At 35.6% G+C, this 19,795-nt stretch overlaps 1 protein-coding gene across 3 annotated transcripts in view; it reads right to left on the bottom strand.

Moving 5' to 3' along the window:
- Window positions 1-3,419: 3,419 nt before the first annotated feature.
- The window catches only part of mdga1 (MAM domain containing glycosylphosphatidylinositol anchor 1), a 312,596-nt gene continuing 296,220 nt past the window's right edge, over window positions 3,420-19,795 (bottom strand). For 2 of the 3 annotated variants that reach the window (XM_055169631.2, XM_055169633.2), the window contains one exon: window positions 3,421-6,637. In XM_055169631.2, the coding sequence (XP_055025606.2) occupies window positions 6,546-6,637 (92 nt within the window). In that variant the 3' untranslated portion in view covers window positions 3,421-6,545. Of the gene's footprint in view, window positions 6,638-19,795 lie in introns of all 3 variants that reach the window. The other variant, XM_055169632.2, reaches the window with a different exon arrangement.

Here is a 19,795-nt window from a genome sequence, read left to right as displayed (position 1 = left end):
TCTGGTCTGAACGCTTTGCATACGACAGCACAGCCGCTTCGAGCTGTGCACCCAACAATGATCAACTTAACATCGAGACATTCCTCAAAAATGATATGAATGGATTTGTGTGCGCGTGTGTGTTGGTGACTTTCACAGGTTAACCTTCATGTCTGATCAAGGATTCTGTTGTTGTATTTTATTTTATCAACATAAACCTTCCCAAGAAGTTAGGGTATTGTTTCACCTTATTCAGTAGTAATAAATGAGAAACTATAATTTGCTTTTTCAAGCTTATACAGTAGTTAAAGACCATTGCGTTGTTTGACCGTAATGCAAAGCAAGATGTATTTTCACTATACTGCAATGTGAAAAGGTAACTCTTAATTTCCTTATTATAGTCCACTTTACAAATGTTACTAAGTAAACTGACAACTTCTTGACAACTATCAGTCATTAGAGTATTTGTAGACTGTTTGTTTAATACAGTATCTAATGTTGTGATTGCTCAACAGACATTCAAAGTAACTTTGCACACGTTAACTTATTTGGCAACTTTACCCTAACCCCTTCCCTGACTAGACTCCTAACAGTCTACTAATATTCTAAGGACAGTTAGTTGACATATTAATTTTCATTTACAAGACTTAGTTGACAAGAATTATTGCACGGTTACTTATACACTGCAAAAAGTAAAGAGCTGGATCAATTTTAAAAATTGCCTACTTTTTTATTTATAAAAAAACATAATTTTTAGGTGTTACCAATTTAAATATTTTATAAATGGCACGTATTATGTCAATTTTTACAAGATGTAATATAAGTCTCAGGTATGCCTAGAATATGTCTGTGAAGTTTCAGCTCAAAATACCCCAGAGATCATTTATTATAGCGTTTCCAAAATGCCCCTTTTTGGGTGGGAGCAAAAACGCGCTGTTTTCATGTCTGTACCTTTAAATGCAAATGAGCTACAGCTCCTCACCCCCTTACCAACAGACAGGGAGCACTTTCTGTAAAAATCGATCTGATTCCTGTGAATATAGTGTAAGATAATAGTTTATTTAGCAACATGCTAACAAACACATTTAGAAAAGCTTTGGGGTAAAATCAAGCAGTCAGTCAGTGGCCTAGGGTGGGGCTTCATCAGTGTGACATCACATTACCAAGAGAATCAAAACAGCATGTCTAATGAGACTGCTTTGGTTTAATGGGGATTTAAAGGGTGGATTTTTTATATTGTAGAGTTGTTGTGATCGCACACTGCCATCATACATTTATGTCTAAACACCTTGTAAAAGTGGATTTTGCATAATGGGTGCCCTTTAAGTTGATCCTGCTCTTCAGTTATTACAGTGTAGTTAATGTCTAAAGTGGACAATTGAAAATAAAGTCTAACCATATATCATTGTACAGTGGCATTTGAGGTTTATGCCTTTATTCTTATTGTAATGACAAAACACTTGCAGAATTACCATTGAGAATAACAGGAATTACAAAACATACACTCTAAAAATGCTGGGTTATTTTCAACCCAGCGATGGTCAAAATGGGACGAAACCCAACCTGTCAGATATAAACACTATTTTATGTAGTTGATTTAACCCAACAACTGAGGTTGTCCAGCCTGATCTCACGAGAATTCATATTTTACGAGCTGGCTAATTCGTATGAGGTCGTACAAAGTGAATCGTACAAAAACATACGATTATCAAAAAAAAAAAACACACATATCCCCAATGTCACAGGGGCAAAAGCAAATTGCACAAAAATGTACTAATGTGGTCGTACAAATTAATACGTAAAATACAAACGAATTGCCATGAGATCGCATTGGCTTGTCCCTCTTTGACCCAACGCTGGGTTGAAAATAACCTAAAATGTCTTATACATATAACAGTGGTGAAATATTAATCAGAAAATGTGCTCAACTGTCATGAAAATTGTCATACAAAATCCAGATGGTCTTGAAATAAGCTTCATTATCTTTATGTAAAATATACCTTTCTTTTGTTGTTGGGGTGAAATGTGACCTTGACCCAGATTTTTGTGAGACTGGCTCGTATACAGTACTGTCAACAAAAAAATGTATTGGGGTAACCGCAGTACAGTTATAGGTAAGGATGAGATTTGGCAGTAAGATCTACAGTGAACTTGCGTCTTCATGAAAGAATCTATTGATTTACTTCATACAGAACAGAAGAAATGGGAAATGTAAGGCCAGTCTTATATACTTTCCACTGAAATCTCTCTGTCTTTTTATACGCTACATGTGTTATGATTTGTTCTCCATTCATACCGGAGGGCTCATACAAGATCATGATTATGTTTGGGTAAACGCACAAGTGATTTGGAAGCAACAAATTAAGAAAAGTGTCAGATATCACAGTAAAACTGAACCCTCCTGGTAACCTGACCTCTCATTTGATCTGTCTACTAAATACTAACACAATATTTATATCTTGTAATGAGATGCACTTAGCCTTCATCAATACACTGCAAAAAATCATTTTCAAGAAAAACGTTTCTTAGTATTTTTGTCTTGTTTTCATTAAAAATATCTACACATTCTTAAATTAAGCAATGAGCAAAATGACCCAAGAAAACAAGTCCAGCCCTTAGACCAAAAGATCAAATTTAAGTGATTTTGTGCACAAACAAGCAAAAAAATCTGCCAATGGGGTAAGAAAAAAAATCTTGAACATTTTTCTTAAACACTAAATTCAAGAAAAATTCAAGAAAAATTTGATCACCCAATCGGCAGACTTTTTTTGCTCGTTTTATGCACAAAATCACTTAAATTTGATACTTCCGTCCAAAAACCAGACTCATTTTCTTGGGCCGTTTTGCTCATCAAGAAAAAGCATCTTGATTTAAGAATTTTTAGATATTTTTACTGAAAACAAGACAAAAATTCTAAGAATTATTTTTCTTAAAAATCATTTTTTGTAGTGTAACTTTCACTTAGTATTTTTGCTGTGTTTTCAGTAAAAATATCAAAAAATTCTTAAATTAAGATGTATTTTCTTGATGAGCAAAATGACCTAGGAACATAATAATTTAAGCAAATTTGTTATTAAAATAAGCACAAAAATCTGTCAATGGAATAAGAAACATTTTCTTGAAATAAATTTACTTTTTACTTACTATTTATATTTTTGGTCTAAAAACTAGACTTGCTAGGTCATTTTGCTCATCAAGAAAATACATCTTAATTTAAGAATTTTTTGATAACTTTACTGAAAAGAAGACAAAAAAACTAAGTAAGAAAGTATTTTTTTGCTGTGTACACACTGCAAAAAAAATCTTAATTTTACTGAAAACAAGACAAAAATACTATCTAAAATTCTTAAATTAAGATGCTTTTTCTTGATGAGCAAAACGACACAAGAAAATAAGTCTAGTTTTTAGACCAAAAATATCAAATTCAAGTGACCCTGTGCCCAAAACAAGCAAAAAATCTGCCAATAGGGTAAGCAAATTTTTCTTGAATTTAGTGTTTAAGAAAAATGTTCAAGATTTTTTTTTTGCTTACCCATTTTGCAGATTTTTTTGCTTGTTTTATGCACAAAATCACATAAATTTGATCTTTTTGGTCTAAAAACTAGACTTTTTTTTCTTGAAAATCATTTTTTGCAGTGTATCATCTAATTAAACAACGGGGACAAAACTTTTTTAAACGTTCGTCTTTTTATTGTTGTGTGTTTGTGGAGGACAAGAACACCAAAAAACGGGACTGTCCCCCGAAAACGGGGACATCTGGTCATCTTACTGTACTGGGAACTGTTGCTCTTAATCTAGACTGACATCCATGTTGTGATACTGTACCATCTGAAACGAATGAAGTGCAGAAAATACAAAAAACACAGAGGTTGTAGAGATATTGGGCAATAATGGTATGTCACCAAAAACACATCGAAATCTGAGACAAAAAAAGGAAACATCTAAAATATATATAATGTAGAATATCCTGCAAACATAAATCGCCATTAACCCTTTATTTTAATTTATTCACCGATTCATTCGTTTGTGTCCTGTAATAGTTAATAATTATTATGCATGGATTATAAGCTGATTACATGACATGTAATGAGGGCATTGTGCAAGAATTCAGGGCGTGTTTACGGCAACAGACGCTTGAACAGTATTACAGCCGTGTGAGTGTTTGAACTGTAGAAGAACCTGGATCGCGGTTGAATTCGGTCCAGGCTCTGAACCTGTTACCTCTGAAATTACCTGAGGAGCGAGTCTATGATAATCTCTTCAACAGCGATAGACGTACGCCACATTAGGATAAATATGAACTGGTTAAATATGAGCATGAGCAAAATTGTACAAGCCTAAAACTTATTTTTTTATGTTTGTAAACAGACTTACCTTAAAACTTCACTGAGGATTGAGCTACTTGATGATATTAGCATGAGTTATACTAGAGCAAAGCAATTTGAATTACTGTATATATAGATATAGATATATATATATTTAAGATTGCACGAGAACACAGAAGCTTACGCAAATTTGATAAAGGACACTCAACCGGAGGCACAAATGGTTTCTTCCATTCTTCATATGATCAGGATTCATTATAATTGTTCGCGCACGTCTGTATTGATGATAGATACGATGAAGCTGAGGAAAGCGCGTTAACGTTCAAAAAGTACCAAACACACACAATCTTAAACTATTGGCATCACATATTGCTACTAAACTGTAACAATGTGCTTAAATGTTACTGTCTGTGTCATGGTATTACTTTTTTTTTAAGAAAGTCAGAAAGGGGAAGCCTACAGTTGACTAATATCATCCATGACAATGTATTGCATTCGAATCTTAAACTGTTGTAATCTTCGATTTATTCTGCGTTCCATTCAAAGTCAGATGTGGGAGGTTCCTACCAAATATCTACTTAATTTGGTCATGAAGGCAGTTCGTTAGATGATGTGCAGTGTAAGATGTCCGATTTTCAACAAAGAAGTTCACTAGCGCAAGGATATCAACAGAGATAATCGACTTAAAATCAGGATTTTATGTTCATACAATGTAAGAACTTTTACTTTACTTTTGAAAATAAAATGCGCAAGTGTTTATTATAGTTTTATTTAACTTTTAATTAACTTAATTTCATCTTGAATCTTGTGCATCTATCTGAGAATTGCTGTGTTTGCATGACATCATACACATGCATCTTGGCAAAATAAAGTTGTAGGTTTCTGCTGGAGTTTCCAGGTTGGAAGCCCTTACTATGGTATTTTCTAAAGCAGCTTTAGTTGTAAATTTTGACTTTCCAAGTTGAATGGTACGCAGCGCTATCGAAGATGCTGCAACAAGAAACAATGTGTCTTAATGAACGTGTGCCGAAACAGTGCTCTTACATTTCATGTCAACACTGTGTGCTGCCACATCAAAACTTCCCAAAGAAAATATGAGGTTTGATCATGGCAGTCCGTGAAAAGCTTGCACATACATGCGATTTCTCTCTGACGCTATGCAAAATTACATTCTTGATCATCAATGCCAAGTGCAGTCTGACTACCTAGAGGTGTCCGTGTGCCCATATCAACGAAGATGAGAACTTTCATCCCAGACCACTCAGAGGTACGGACCTATTGCTAAATAAAAAGACCCACTTAGTGAGTCAACGCTCTCTCGGCAGTTTGATTGAAGCTCAAGTCAACATTCTCACAGTTTCTTCAGGTGCTTTAAGGATGTTGATTGATGGCGAGTAAACCGATGTCCGTGTGGTCCGTAGTTCACACTATATTTCTGGAGCCACCTTTTATCTTCCGATAGGATCGATCAGCAATGCAGCAGTGGTACGTTGTCGTTAACGAAAGCCAAAGGACATAATAGTGATACAGCAAATCCAGACAGACAAAATTCCACGTAAAAGAACCAAAATTACTACCAAAAAAGATATAAATTTGTGCTTCTTTAGTTTCACATTGTCAAAGTCCCAGAAACTGGAGACCAGTTAGGCTTCTGAACCTCGATACCGTAATTTTCAATATATATCACATATGCGTGAATATACAGATGCTGTTCCATTCCAGTCTTCAGTATCAAGCTTTGTGACCGCTCTTCATCCGTTCCTGCTCCGGTAAATTCCTTGTAATGCCGACGTCTCTTGAGGAAATCACATCTCCATGCACTTCAGTCTGAGGAAAGAGTAGCTCATTTGAAAAAAGGGCATTTTTGTGTGGCTCATCTGTCCGTTCTTCCTGTAAGCCCTCCATCATCTTTGGTAATAGAGTTGACACTTTGGTGCGTCAAATACATACACAGGGGATACAGGGGTGAATGAAGGAAGTTGACCATGAAAACTACTAGTTTAAAGAAGAAAGTAGCAGTGCTCACAGGAACAGGTGACCGTAACGATCAAGAAATATCTAAAGAAAACTATTGTTTGAAAGAGCATACATATACGGGTAAAGGGACGTGAGGATGAGAAAACATGTTGAGGATGAGGTTGAAGAAGGCAGCAGCAGGAAGTGTGGTCACATGTTGGGGCAGTTCTTATTGCTGCCACAGGGGGCGTCCTACGCAGGTGTATCTGTGCAGTGATCTCTGTATCATCTGAGCAGTAGTGTCAGGCAGAAGGTACAGATAAGCTGAGCAATCAGAGGAAGAGGGCGAAGACTTCCGTCAGCCCCAGTCAGTACTGCTGTAAATAAAAAAACAAAAACAGGATATTACAGGTCAACAAAAAATCTAAAATTAATCCACATGCTTGATCTCAAAGTGCATAAATCATTGGTGAAGGTTCACCACTTGTTAATAGCAGAATTAATACACAGTTTTATGGCCAGTGTTGGGGAAAGTTACTTTTAAAAGAAATGCATTACAATATGAAGTTACACCCCAAAAAAGTAACTAATTGCGTTACTTAGTTACTTTTTATGGAAAGTAATGCTTGCGTTACTTTTAAGTTACTTTTTCTTACTTGGCTGAGGCTTGACCTCTTTCAGGCCTTGCAGGTGTTTTTATGATCGCAAAAATGTCAAACTCAGGCCTGCCATCTCCGTTTCGGAAGGCGCACAGTGTACTAATTCTACGTTGAAGCGGAATTGAATCCTAGACATTTTAGCCTGTTATCAGGGGTAATTTATTTCCATTTTTCATTTTACATGAAAAAAAGAAATTGATATTGATAGTTTGTTGAAGCGAATTTTCGTAACGATCTTTGATGGACTCAATTAACCAGAATGCACTGCGCGAAACTGAGTCATTAGCTCCACCCACTAACCAATGATCGATGCAGCCTTTAGGCTTGTTCTACTTTATGCGGCACCACAAGATCCGACAGCCGGATGACGACAAAGTTCTGCAAGAGTGATTTAAAAGCAAACTCCTCCGTATGATTTCGCGAATCGCTCTCACGGTACTTTGACGTCATCCGGCTGTTGATTTTTGTGGCACCGCATGAAGTCTGTTGAATAAGCGTAATAGCTTCTTTGACCACTCAAATCAACTCGAGTCAACTTGAAGTTAGCCAGCAGATGAACCCAACCAAACAGTAACTTCGCTTTTACTGTCTCTGAAGGGGAAATCACCCAAACCCTCGATAAAAGATCACTAGAACCTGTGCAGTAGTATGTGGATGTAAGGACAACAAATTCAGCCCACCGAGAGTTTTTATTGTTACGATCAACGCGACCCTCAGTTGACACACCACTACTCGAAAATTTGAATATGCAGCCAGCACTTTCGTCAGGAGGATTTCGAGTACTGTTTTTCAGCAGTTTTCCACAGACTCAGGTAATGTAAAATGATCAAAATATCTAAAACATCATTTGGCTTAGTTGTTGCTTGTTTTGTGTAACACATATTACACAGAAAGTTATTATCATGTTGTTGTTATTATGTTGTTATTATGAACGCGAGCAAAGCAAGCTAAAGTTAGCTCATCCTGTGCAGCTGTCAATCAAAGAACGTTATCATCTACTGTCAATCATCTTTTGCAGCGATTTTTGTGTGAGCAAATCAGTGAACACCCCTGACCACTCGGTGAGTCTCACGTCTTTGTAAACGAAAGTGTAATGCATTTTAGGAAGGATTGTTCCAGTGCAAATATGCAGCAATTATAGAGGTGGGAGGTAATACAAGAAACACCCGAAAATTCTCGGGGCAGCATCATATGTGCAAATTTCAGTCAAAACCATTTCACTATTTCATCATAAACAATCTGAAAACAGGGCTTTAAGTGTAAAATACCGAACTTGTCCTTTAAGGAGGTGGGGGATTCAAGCAGCAACTCTTTGCACTATTTTTTATGAATATGGGTCCAGATTGTTTACAGTTCACCTCATAAAAATTTTTTTCCGATGAGAACAGGTTGGAAATGATATTGGTTTATGGAACACAACACAAGACCTCTTTTCAAACGAAACTCTTAACCTTATCAATGCGATGACCGCTGGGTCAAACTCCTTTCAGAACGGAAGCATGCAGGTGCGTGGGATGTGTAGAAACAGCTGTGTTAAATGGATTCGTGTTACTGTCGAGCTTTGGGGAAAAGCACGGAAATAACAGATCAGATGGATGAGGTTACAGCGACTGCCATCATCGCGTGACTGAACCAGAGCCCGCGAGCGCTAACATCCACGAGCTACGGAAGACAAATGACCGGCGTGACGACAATTACAAGTCATTACGTCTCAGAGGTAATGCTGAGTAATATCTTGCTACACGGCTCATAGGAAATGGCCCTGGAAAAGTTATGGTTCGGACTAACATAGTGTTATTTAAACATTAATACAACAGCGACTTCAATCATAAACGCGCACACATTTAATTATGCATGCAAGCTGCCAACAAAATGGGTTTAATAAATAAAGAGCAGGTATTGTATTTAAAAAATCAATACGAATTTATATCAAGAGTTGCGCAGGCTAGCAGGAAATCAATAAATTCATAATAAAGCTTTTTATTCTTCCTTTTCAATAAAGAACGAGGTTGGGTGAGCCGTGACATCTTTCTCAAGGACCTTTGAAGGAGGTGGGTAATTTCGAGAGTGGGTGTACACTCGCATAAGGATAGTGTGTGCCTGTACAAATAGTAAATAGGCCTTGTACTGTAATCTCTAATCAGGAAAAGAGAGAGTAAATAAAAAAAGCTTTCCAGAGCTAATCTGAGATAGCAATAAGCAGTGGCCACAGGGTCAGAGTTTGTCCGGTTTGCTTGGCCCACCTAATGGATGTTGTAACTGCAGCATGCAAGAGTTTCAAATTGTATTTATGCCTCTATTATGTAAAAACAGGGCCGGCCCGAGGCATAAGCGAACTAAGCAGCCGCTTGGGGCACCGTGGCCACCAAGGGGGCCCCCAATCGTTTTTTTTTACAATTAAATAACTTAAACAAGTAATATAAATGAATGAATATGTATGAATGAATGAATACAAATGAATAAATAAAAAACTCAAGAAAAAAAACTGATTTGCAGACAACTAGCTAGCGTTTGAGACTCATGTGCAATATAGACACCTTGCGTGCATTGACAATTCGCGCCGGTGTGCAAGTGCGCGTAACTGTAATGATAAGCCATGTCACAGAAAAATATGTATCCCTCTGGTGCCGAAAAGAGAAAGAAGAAAAGGACATTGCGGATTAATATGCAAATTTAAATAGGGAAAGTTTATCATTTCATGTGTTTAAAGGGCTTGCAAATGTTAACATTTCAAGTGATTTTAAACCATTTAACCCGCAAAAAGGCACTAAACTAAGAAGCTTTCTGGACACACATGCGTTTGTATGTTATGATTCATTCAATTTGATTTCTGTACCTAATGCTAATTTTAGCCCTTACTTAATGTGCAACTTTGTTTTTTTAATAAATGTTTGTAATTTCTTTATTTTTTAAAATTGGTGATGGGGCCCCCAAACAAATTCTGCTTAGGGCCCCTAAGATGCTCGGACCGGCACTGTGTAAAAATCTCACATTATTGCCTCCCTAGAAAAAAAAAAGATTGTTTTCTCACTCTTGTAAGTCGTAAAAGTAGGGGAGAATGGGGCACAACCTAACAACCTTCTGGTTTTTGCTCAATCATTCAAAAAATATTTGAGTTTGATTAATGATATTTTTACACAAGCAACACACACATCTCTGCTACAAATGAACATTTGAAGTTTGTTTCTAGTACTTACCATTCTTGGACAATTACACCAAACGTGACAGAAGTGCAAATGTTACAACTTCCCATATAGGTGGGGTTAATTGTAACAGGCAGGGGGTTAGTTGTAACACTTGATAAAAATTTAGTTTGCAGGCAAATATTTCAATACTATTTTGTCTATATACTTGAAGTGGATATTGTTTATATATCTGTCTATAATAGACAGGTATCCAGACTGTATTCATTCATCCAGACCTTTTCTAACAATAGTTCAATTATAAATAGATACAAATGTCTAAATATGTGGAAAAAAGCAGCACAATTGTGACAAATTTTTTTTTTATATATGTGACCCAGTCTATAATAACCATACTGCAGTTTCAAAATCAAATTCTGAGATAATGAGCATCAAAGTCTGATTTTAGTCATTCATTTCATTATGATTTTAATCTTTGACGTGACCTCATTCAATTAATATTAAAGCTATGAACAAAAATACATTTGACACACGATTTTTGATAAGACAAGCACATTTATTTTGTTGGCAGCCAGCAATTATTCATGTGTAGCCTATTTAAAACAAATGCAAGAATTATGTTAACGTTAGCGGTTTTCATATTGTAAGTGCTGAGGGGTTAACACAGTGTTACAACTAACCCTGCTAGGTCAAAATATTTTCAAGCCCACCAAAAAAGTTGCTAAGAGCTGCAGACATATTTCAAAACTATGCTATGTTTTAGTACAACAAGACACTGATTAATATGACATAACATTGGATTTGGTATCTTACACACCCAACTCAGAAACCGAAAAAAAAAACATATGATGAAAAAATTTACTTACATGCCACCAAAACACTCGTTCATCAATAACTCTCTAAAAACATTTTACATTTCCAATAATTTGTGGGAGATCGTCTTTTGGCAGTGTGAAAAAATACCGGAAAAAAAAAACTTTTAACTCCGTGTTACAACTAACCCCACATTAGTTTTTGCCCTGCGCACCCCTACATACTGTATACTTTAATCCACCATCCAAGCTAACACGTGCACAAGACACACACCTTCCTTACCTTGCCTTGTATTATGCAGTATGTTTCATACTGTTCAACATCAATTTTAACTTATGTACGTACTTCTTAAATCCATCAATAACACCCAAGAGTCTTGTGAAATGCTATATGTATGTAATGAATCTCCAACTTGTTTCTAATACTTTGCCTTTTCATCCAGAGGAAAATGTTTTTTGCTAAGAGATTGCATAGCTCAGAAGATCTAATGGATTTCTAAATTATCTAAGTATTAACTTAGTCTAATATATTTATCTTAAAATTAATAGAACAGAGCTATCAAATGAATGTAGATTGTATAAATAATGTTTATGTTTATTTGAAAAGTTTGTATGGAAATCTTAACTTCTGCAGGCACATGCAGGGGGGTGGAGGATAGTGCCTGAGCACCTGCCCCTGGATGTCCAAAGTGCCCTTTTGTCAAAAAAAATTTGTATTCAAATACCTACCCAATCTAACTATTAGTAAATGAATGAATAATAATTTACCCGTAAATAAAATAACTCGCATGATAAGCTTTCACCGGACAATCTCATCTGGGAAGATCCCTCGCTCACACGTACAGCGCACCGTACAGTACAGGAAGGATGCCCTCGAGTCGGCATTGCGGCATTAAGCAAAACGTTATGCTTGCTACTTAGTATTTTACAAGAACGACGTTGCGTCATTCACTTCGTTTTTGCTGTTTGGAGGAGAAAAGATTCACAGGTTTCGAGGTCTCATTGATCTTAGGAGAAATAACTTAGATCAACCAGAATTACTTTTGTTACAAATATGCACAAATATGAACAAATGTTTATGGTGAAACACAATCACTGTGGTCAAAACTGCATCTTCTCGTTCACTTTCACGTCTTTTGGACTCCCCTGCAGTCTGATGGTTCGGGGACTTTGTAGGTCAGTGGATACGCACGATCAGATATATAAAGGTTGTTGTCAACAGGGGATAAGAGTTGCAGGGTGCAGCCCCTCGGTTCTGGCGTCCCGTCAACAAGTCACCTCTTTTTTAAACTCTGCACATACTCTACCATGCGCTCTCTCTCTCTCTCTTCCATCTCTCCACCCTACGGCCAAATCCCAGTCATGGTGTGATTTATGGGGACGCAGTAACACATGGCACGTCAGAGCCAATCATCATTCATCTCTAAAGAACAGCTCATGGTTGAGCTCCCATGGGCAGCACTCCGAGCCGAACAAGCCAAAGACGAAACAGAGTACAAAAGATGAGAGTCACTGCTACGATACAGTACATTGTTTGATATGTATATATGTATTTTTTCTATTTAAATTAACCAGTTCATAGTTAAACTAAAAAAAAGTTCATTAATGACATTATGGCTCCGGAAGTGATATTATCAACTGTGCAATTGCCAGGAACTGAAAAATTTTAAGTTTTCTTACAATTTACTTATTTTCATGCCATGCATTATATTATTAATATTAAAATGCTGTCCTGTATTTAGCGATCGATACGTCCCATATTCATGGCAACGTAAAGATCAGCATGGTACTGTCAGTTTAAGTGTGGCGGCACATTAAAAAGATTAAATCTTTTTGTGTCTCATGATGAAACATGCATGTCTTGTCATGGGATACACAAAAACCAATGAAATTCAAGCTTATCAATGTGCCACCATATTTGAACTCATCACACTGATCTCCATGTCGCTATGGACATACAACATAGCAATCGCTTAATAAGCTCAAAATATTAACTGTCTAATCTCACGAACGTATGGTTTCGCTTTAGACGACATATTTGAACCAGATGGATTCATTTGGATTACTTTAAAGGACAAGTTTGGTATTTTACACTTAAAGCCCTGTTTTCAGATTGTTTATGATGAAACAGAACGGTCCCGACCGAAATCCGGACACATGATGCTGGCCCGAGAATTTTCGCCTCCCACCTCTACAACGGCTGCATAGGTGCACCGGAACAATCCTTCTTAAAATGCATTAAACTTTCGTTTACAAAGACGTGAAACTCACCGAGTGGTCAGGGATGTTCACTGGTATGCTCACACAAAAATCGCTGGAAAATACGCATTCCAACAGGTTTTAACGTAGTTTTTTGTTCAACTCCATTGACTTGTATTAGATGTGCTGTGAGGTACGGTATTACTCTGCGCCGAGAACTTTGTTTGCATTCTTGCAATTGGCAAAGGCGGATTATCGCCACCAACTGGGCTGGAGTGTCTATTATTCAAGCTCTCAACGGAAGAATATACGGGTGTGAGGCGTTTGGAAAAATAGGTCCACAAGTTTACAACAAATGCTAAAACACCTGTTGGAAAGCATCTTTTGCAGCGATTTTTCTGCGAGCACATCATTGAACACCCCTGACCACTCGGTGAGTTTCACGTCTTTGTAAATGAAAGTTTAATGCATTGTAATGCAATTTTCAGTCAAAACCGTTCTACTTCATCATAAACAATCTGAAAACAGGGCTTTAAGTGTAAAATACCGAACTTGTCCTTTAATGATGGATGTTTGTGTGCTTTTATGGAGCTCTGCCATTCTGAGCCCCATATAACACAACAACATAAAGACATTTTAATGTAAAATTATTTGTTTGTGTTCAGCTGAAGAAGCCACATACATCTGGGATGCTATAAGGAAGAGTAAATTATGAAAGAATTTTTCTTATTTGGGAGAACTATTCCTTTAAGTGTTAGCCATTTTTTATGTTTAATTTAAAGAGTTTAATAGGTACTGAATTACAGGATTAAGCCGGAGGAAAGAGAAAAGGCGAGAGTTTTACTGATGAATGCACACATCCTCCACTGCAGAGCCTCATGGGTAAAAACTGAGCCTGCTAGCTTACATTACACACACGCACGCACACACATGCACGCACACACATGCACGCACGCACGCACACACACTCACACACACACACACACAGACAAACAAACACATAACAATTCAACATCTAAAACAGCTTTCAAGAATCTGTGCAGCTGAACTGTGAGCTTTCACAATGATTGATTTGAATCATTAATTTGGTGCTTTTTGTTCTGCCCCGTGGAGCGCCGCACGCAGCTCATGCTACACTTTCCTGTGTTTAAGCACAGTTTAGCACCTGTGACCGGCACCAACAGGTTTAACTGTGTGGGTGGCACATACTATACCCATGTGTTTGTACAGAAACTGGAGGAGAGACTGTACGTTGCCATGTACTTGTCAATGTTGCATAAAAACATACATATTCCTAAGATATGACCTCTGAATGTGACATTTTAAACATTCAGAACAAGAAGGTCAAGCCTTTAAAATCATATCACTATGCATAAAAAATTTTAAATGTTTGAGCAGAAAGTAGAGATGTTGATGAGAATGTTAGTGACTGACAGCATCAGAATCCATTGCATAAAAACAGAAGTGTTTAGTTTAAATAAAATCCTGTATATGATTCATTGTGGAGCAAATGTCATATTGTAACAGCATGTGCATGAGAAAATGATAACAGAATCTTTTTTATAATAAAAATATTTCAATGAGAATTTTTTTCATTTTATTTTGTCTTGCTAAATTTTTTTATGTACACTTAAAACAAGTTTTTACAGAGATGCAATAGAAGAACCTTTTTTTATTTTTTGTTCACCAAAGTCCCATCATGTTACATGTTCTCTAAAGAACTATTGCTTTCTTAACTTTTAAAGTTAAAAGGAACCGTACAATCAAAAATTGTTCTTCTATGGCATCATAAAGCACCTTTTTTTTGTAATGAGGGAAACATGTTTGAATTTCATTTTTCCTTCAGATACTTCAATTTTTTTCTCTTTTGTTTTCTTCAATGTTAGCTCCATTTTGTTTCATTCATGGTATAAAGGTCATTGTAAATTGTGTTTTGGAACATCTTTGAATGTGCTTGAGGTTACTTGATAGCTCTAATAATAAAGAAAACATTTCATCAAAATTTCATCCAGACGAATTTCTTTCCTGAACATCTCTTATTCACTTGTAATATCGGTGGCAGTACTGAGGTCAATCGATGAGACAGAGAATTTATTTATTTTTCTCTGAATTTAACTGTATTTTCTGACAGACCTTGTCAAATATTAAAATAACAATTTTGAGTGAAACTCACAAAACATGTCAAGTTCAACCCCAAAAATACAAAAAAATTTAGAGTGGGAAAAGGTAGCAATTTGTTTTTATTCTTTCCATATTGTGACATTATTTTTCATTATCAACAAATTTCCCTATCCAATTCTCATCACCATACATTTCCAGTAGGGTTGCATAACGATTAATTGCGATATAATTAATAATTATTATAATTATGTATATATAAATATGCACACATGCATGTATCATTTTAAGAAAGAATATATATTTATGTATTAAGTATTTATATATAATATAAATTATACATAAATATACAAATGTATGTACACATTTCCATGCATGCGTGGGTATTTATTTATACAAAGTTATTATACACAGTACACACACACAAATATGCTGTAAACAAAAACTTTTATTTGGCTATAGATTAATCCCGATTAATTGTTATGCAACCCTAATTTCCAGACATTTTGTTTTATGCATTTTGCATTTTTATGACTAAATGTAAGTAAAAAGCTCCGATGCAAAAGCCGCCTAAATGCCGCCTCTGTTAAAAATAAAAAAATGTTATTAGCTGAATGCTCTTGATGCGTATTATATGTTCATCAAATACTTTCACTTCAAATCCACTTAATTCCAGCCTAAGACTATTCAGAAATACCGCTTCGTTGGCAGAATCCACTCCATATAAATTTTTCAGCAAAGTCCTCTAAATGCACGAAAGATTAATTTGGATAAACAATTTATCACATTTATCTTGTATCCCTTGTAAGTACTTGGATTTGAATACAAAACAAATGTGGCAGTGTCATTGATCACAGGGCCCCCTAATATGTGCTTAATTATTTTTTTTTCATTTTTTACATTACGACTTTTATCATTTGGAATGTTTCTAGTTGCATCTTTAGTGATTTTGCAACCGTTTATTATGTCTTGTCCAAAGAAGTGGCTTTTTTAGAAATAGAGGTTTTAGTCAAAAATGCATGAATGCACCCAGAGCGTTTTGCAGAAAAATACAGTCTGAATTGTTAAATACCAAAGAAAAAAAGTGAATATAATAACCTTTTCATTGTAATTGCATTTACAAGAAAACATGTCAGACACACTTTTTTGCATCTGTTTTGCATCTGAAGTCCTAATAGATTCCCAGTACTGTAAGTGCAATATTTTATTTACAAAGACTTCACGGGAGTACAACCACAGTGCATTTCAACAATGTATAAATTCTTTGCAATTCAAATACTATAAAATTAACATAACACAAAACAAAAAAATTAATGGTCCTAAAAAGATTGTATATATATTTTCTAATATTTCTCATTTAATATTGGTATAATACATTATTACCCATGCATGCTCTTGACAGGTTTGTGTGTTTATGTGAGATCTCAACCTTATCTCCTTTGGGAGGTTTGGGGTGTAGGATGGCATTCAGGATAGCTGCCCCGTGTCACTCTCACAGTTTGGCAATGAGCCTTTTCCTGTCTGTGTGCATGCATTAATACCAATCCAGTGCCAAGACCGGCATTCAGGAGGAGACCCAGGTCCTGCCATGCCATCAGAGGGCTGCATGAGGTGGAAAGCCAGAGCGGTCAGGCCCCGGGCCCCTGCGGCCCACTACAGATGCCTCTAACAGTCCTTACTGCTAACACCAACACTGCTGGCGTGGGGTCAACATCTCTCCGTTATACGTTCAGTCTTGGCACATCCTGCCATTTCATTCCTAATCCTTTCTGTTATAATGGAGGTATAGTAAAGCAATGGTTCACCCAAAAATGACATTTTGGCGTCATCTACTCTTCCTGACATTGTTCCAAACTCATATGACTTTGAAAACACAAAAGATGAAATATTGAAGAATGTATTTATTTTAGCATACCGGTATTTCTTCCCCAAGACAACTTTTACCGTTCTCAGTGTTTACAGAAAAAGTAAAGCACTTATTTTTAGTTTGATGACTTTGAAACATAAAATGATTTTAATACTGGCTAGTAATATACTTAAATCTACATGAACATAAACTCTTAAAAATGAAGGTTCCTGTAGTTCAGTGGTAGAGAATAGTGAAAGCAGCGCAAAGGGTTATGTGTTCGAACCCAGGTTTTACACATACTGTTGAAATATATATTTTGAATTAAAGTGTTTGCCAAAAGCATTAATGTTGTTTGATGTTGACAAGTGATGCTCTAGGACAGAAGGTTTTCAAACTTTATGTCAGCCGAACCCCTATATTTACTTGAAGGACTCACTGAGATTTTGAGTAAATATTTGGTAACACTTTACAATAAGGTTCATTAGTTAACTACATTAGTAAACATGAACTAATAATGAACTTCACATATACAGCATTTATGAATCTTTGTTAATATAAATGTTAATTTCAACAAACACTGTAAAAAAAATTTGCTGCCTAAAAGTCATTTCAACTTACTATTATTTATCTTGACTAGAGATGAGTTGTTATAACTACAGGTGAGTTGTTATAACTTATAAAATATAGTTTAGAAAAGTCAACTTAATTTTATAAGTTGTGACAACTCATCTCTGTTGACATGACTTGTAAATCTTAGTTGATTTAACAAAAAAATTTAAGGCAGCAAAGTATTTTTTTACAGTGTAATACTTTAATAAAATCTTGTTAATGTTAATTAATGCACGGTGAACTAACATAAACAAACAATTAAAAGCTTTATTTCTATTAACTAACATTAACATAGATTAATAAATACTGTAACACATGTATTGCTCATGGTTTGTTCTTGTTAGTTAATACATTAAATTATGTTAACTAATGAACCTTATTGTAATGTGTTACCAAATATTTTAATAATTTAAAAGCACATTTGTTTAACTTTAAAAACATTTATATTTAACACATTTTAAGTATTTATTTATTTTATATTTTAAAAAATGGAGCATGAAATTAAAACAGTAAATTCAACCTACTACTTTAATTTTTGTAATAGTCACGACACTCAGATTAAACAAATAAATAAATAAATAAATTGGTATTTAGTATTAAGGTTTTTTTTCATTTTATGATTTAAAAGGGATATTTCACAAGACCTTTTTAAGATGTCAAATAAATCTTTGGTGTCCCCAGAGGAAGTGTTTGTTAAGTTCTAGCTCAAAATACCATAAAGATAATTTATTATAACGATAAATATATTATAAATATATTATGTTAAATTTGCCACTTTGTAGGTGAAAGCAAAAATGTGCTGTTTTTGTGGTGTGTCATTTTAAATGCAGATGAGATGATCTCTGCACTAAATGGCAGAGCCATGGATGGATGGTGCAGATTAAGGGGCGGTTTTATCCCCTTCTGACATCACAAGAGGAGCCAAATTTCAATTACCTATTTTTTCACTTTCAGAGAATGGTTTACCAAAACTAAGTTACTGGGTTGATCTTTTTAAAATTTACTAATTTGATAGAAGCACTGGGGACCCAATTATAACACTTAAACATGAAAAAAGTCAGATTTTTATGATATGTCCTCTGTAATTGATTAATTATCTTCATCAACTCACGAACCCCCTCCATATCCCCCGTCAACCATTAGGGATTTTCGAACCCCAGTTCGGAAAACTTTTTTCTTTTTTGGTTCCGCAAAGAACCTTTTAAATCAAGGTTCTTAAAGGAATAGTCTACTCATTTTCAATATTAAAATATGTTATTACCTTAACTAAGAATTGTTGATACATCCCTCTATCATCTGTGTGCGTGCACGTAAGCGCTGGAGCGCGCTGCGACGCTTTAATAGCATTTAGCTTAGCCCCATTCATTCAATTGTATCATTTAGAGATAAAGTTAGAAGTGACCAAACACATCAACGTTTTTCCTATTTAAGACGAGTAGTTATACGAGCAAGTTTGGTGGTACAAAATAAAACGTAGTGCTTTTCTAAGCGGATTTAAAAGAGGAACTATATTTTATGGCGTAATAGCACTTTTGGGAGTACTTCGACTCGCCTGAATAGTCCGCTCCCCTTCTCCCTCTCATAATGGGAGAGGGAGGGTGTTACTGCGCCGAGTCGAAGTACTCCCATAAGTGCTAGTACGCCATAAAATATAGTTCCTCTTTTAAATCCGCTTAGAAAAGCGCTACATTTTATTTTGTACCACCAAACTTGCTCGTATAACTACTCGTCTTAAATAGGAAAAACGTTGATGTGTTTGGTCACTTCTAACTTTATCACTAAATGGTACCATTGAATGAATGGGGCTAAGCTAAATGCTATCGAAGCGTCGCAGCCCGCTCCAGCGCTTACGTGCACGCACACAGATGATAGAGGGATGTATTAACAATTCTTAGTTAAGGTAATAACATATTTTAATATTGAAAATTAGTAGACTATTCCTTTAAAGTAACCATTTCTTTCTCAACTTTTTATCAAGAACCTTTCATTATTTTATTGTAGTTTCTTTGTGTCACTACAACATGCCATTTGTGCAACAAAACGTTTCTGTGGATGTTCCTGAAGAACATTTTCCAGTAGAAAGCTTGGAAAAAAGTACTATATACTCTGCAGTTTGTCATTAAAGGATTATGGCTAAGGGCTCTTT

This window comes from Misgurnus anguillicaudatus, chromosome 11, assembly GCF_027580225.2.
Source record: "Misgurnus anguillicaudatus chromosome 11, ASM2758022v2, whole genome shotgun sequence".
NCBI lineage: Eukaryota > Metazoa > Chordata > Actinopteri > Cypriniformes > Cobitidae > Misgurnus > Misgurnus anguillicaudatus.
This window is presented reverse-complemented; position numbering and strand designations above follow the sequence as displayed.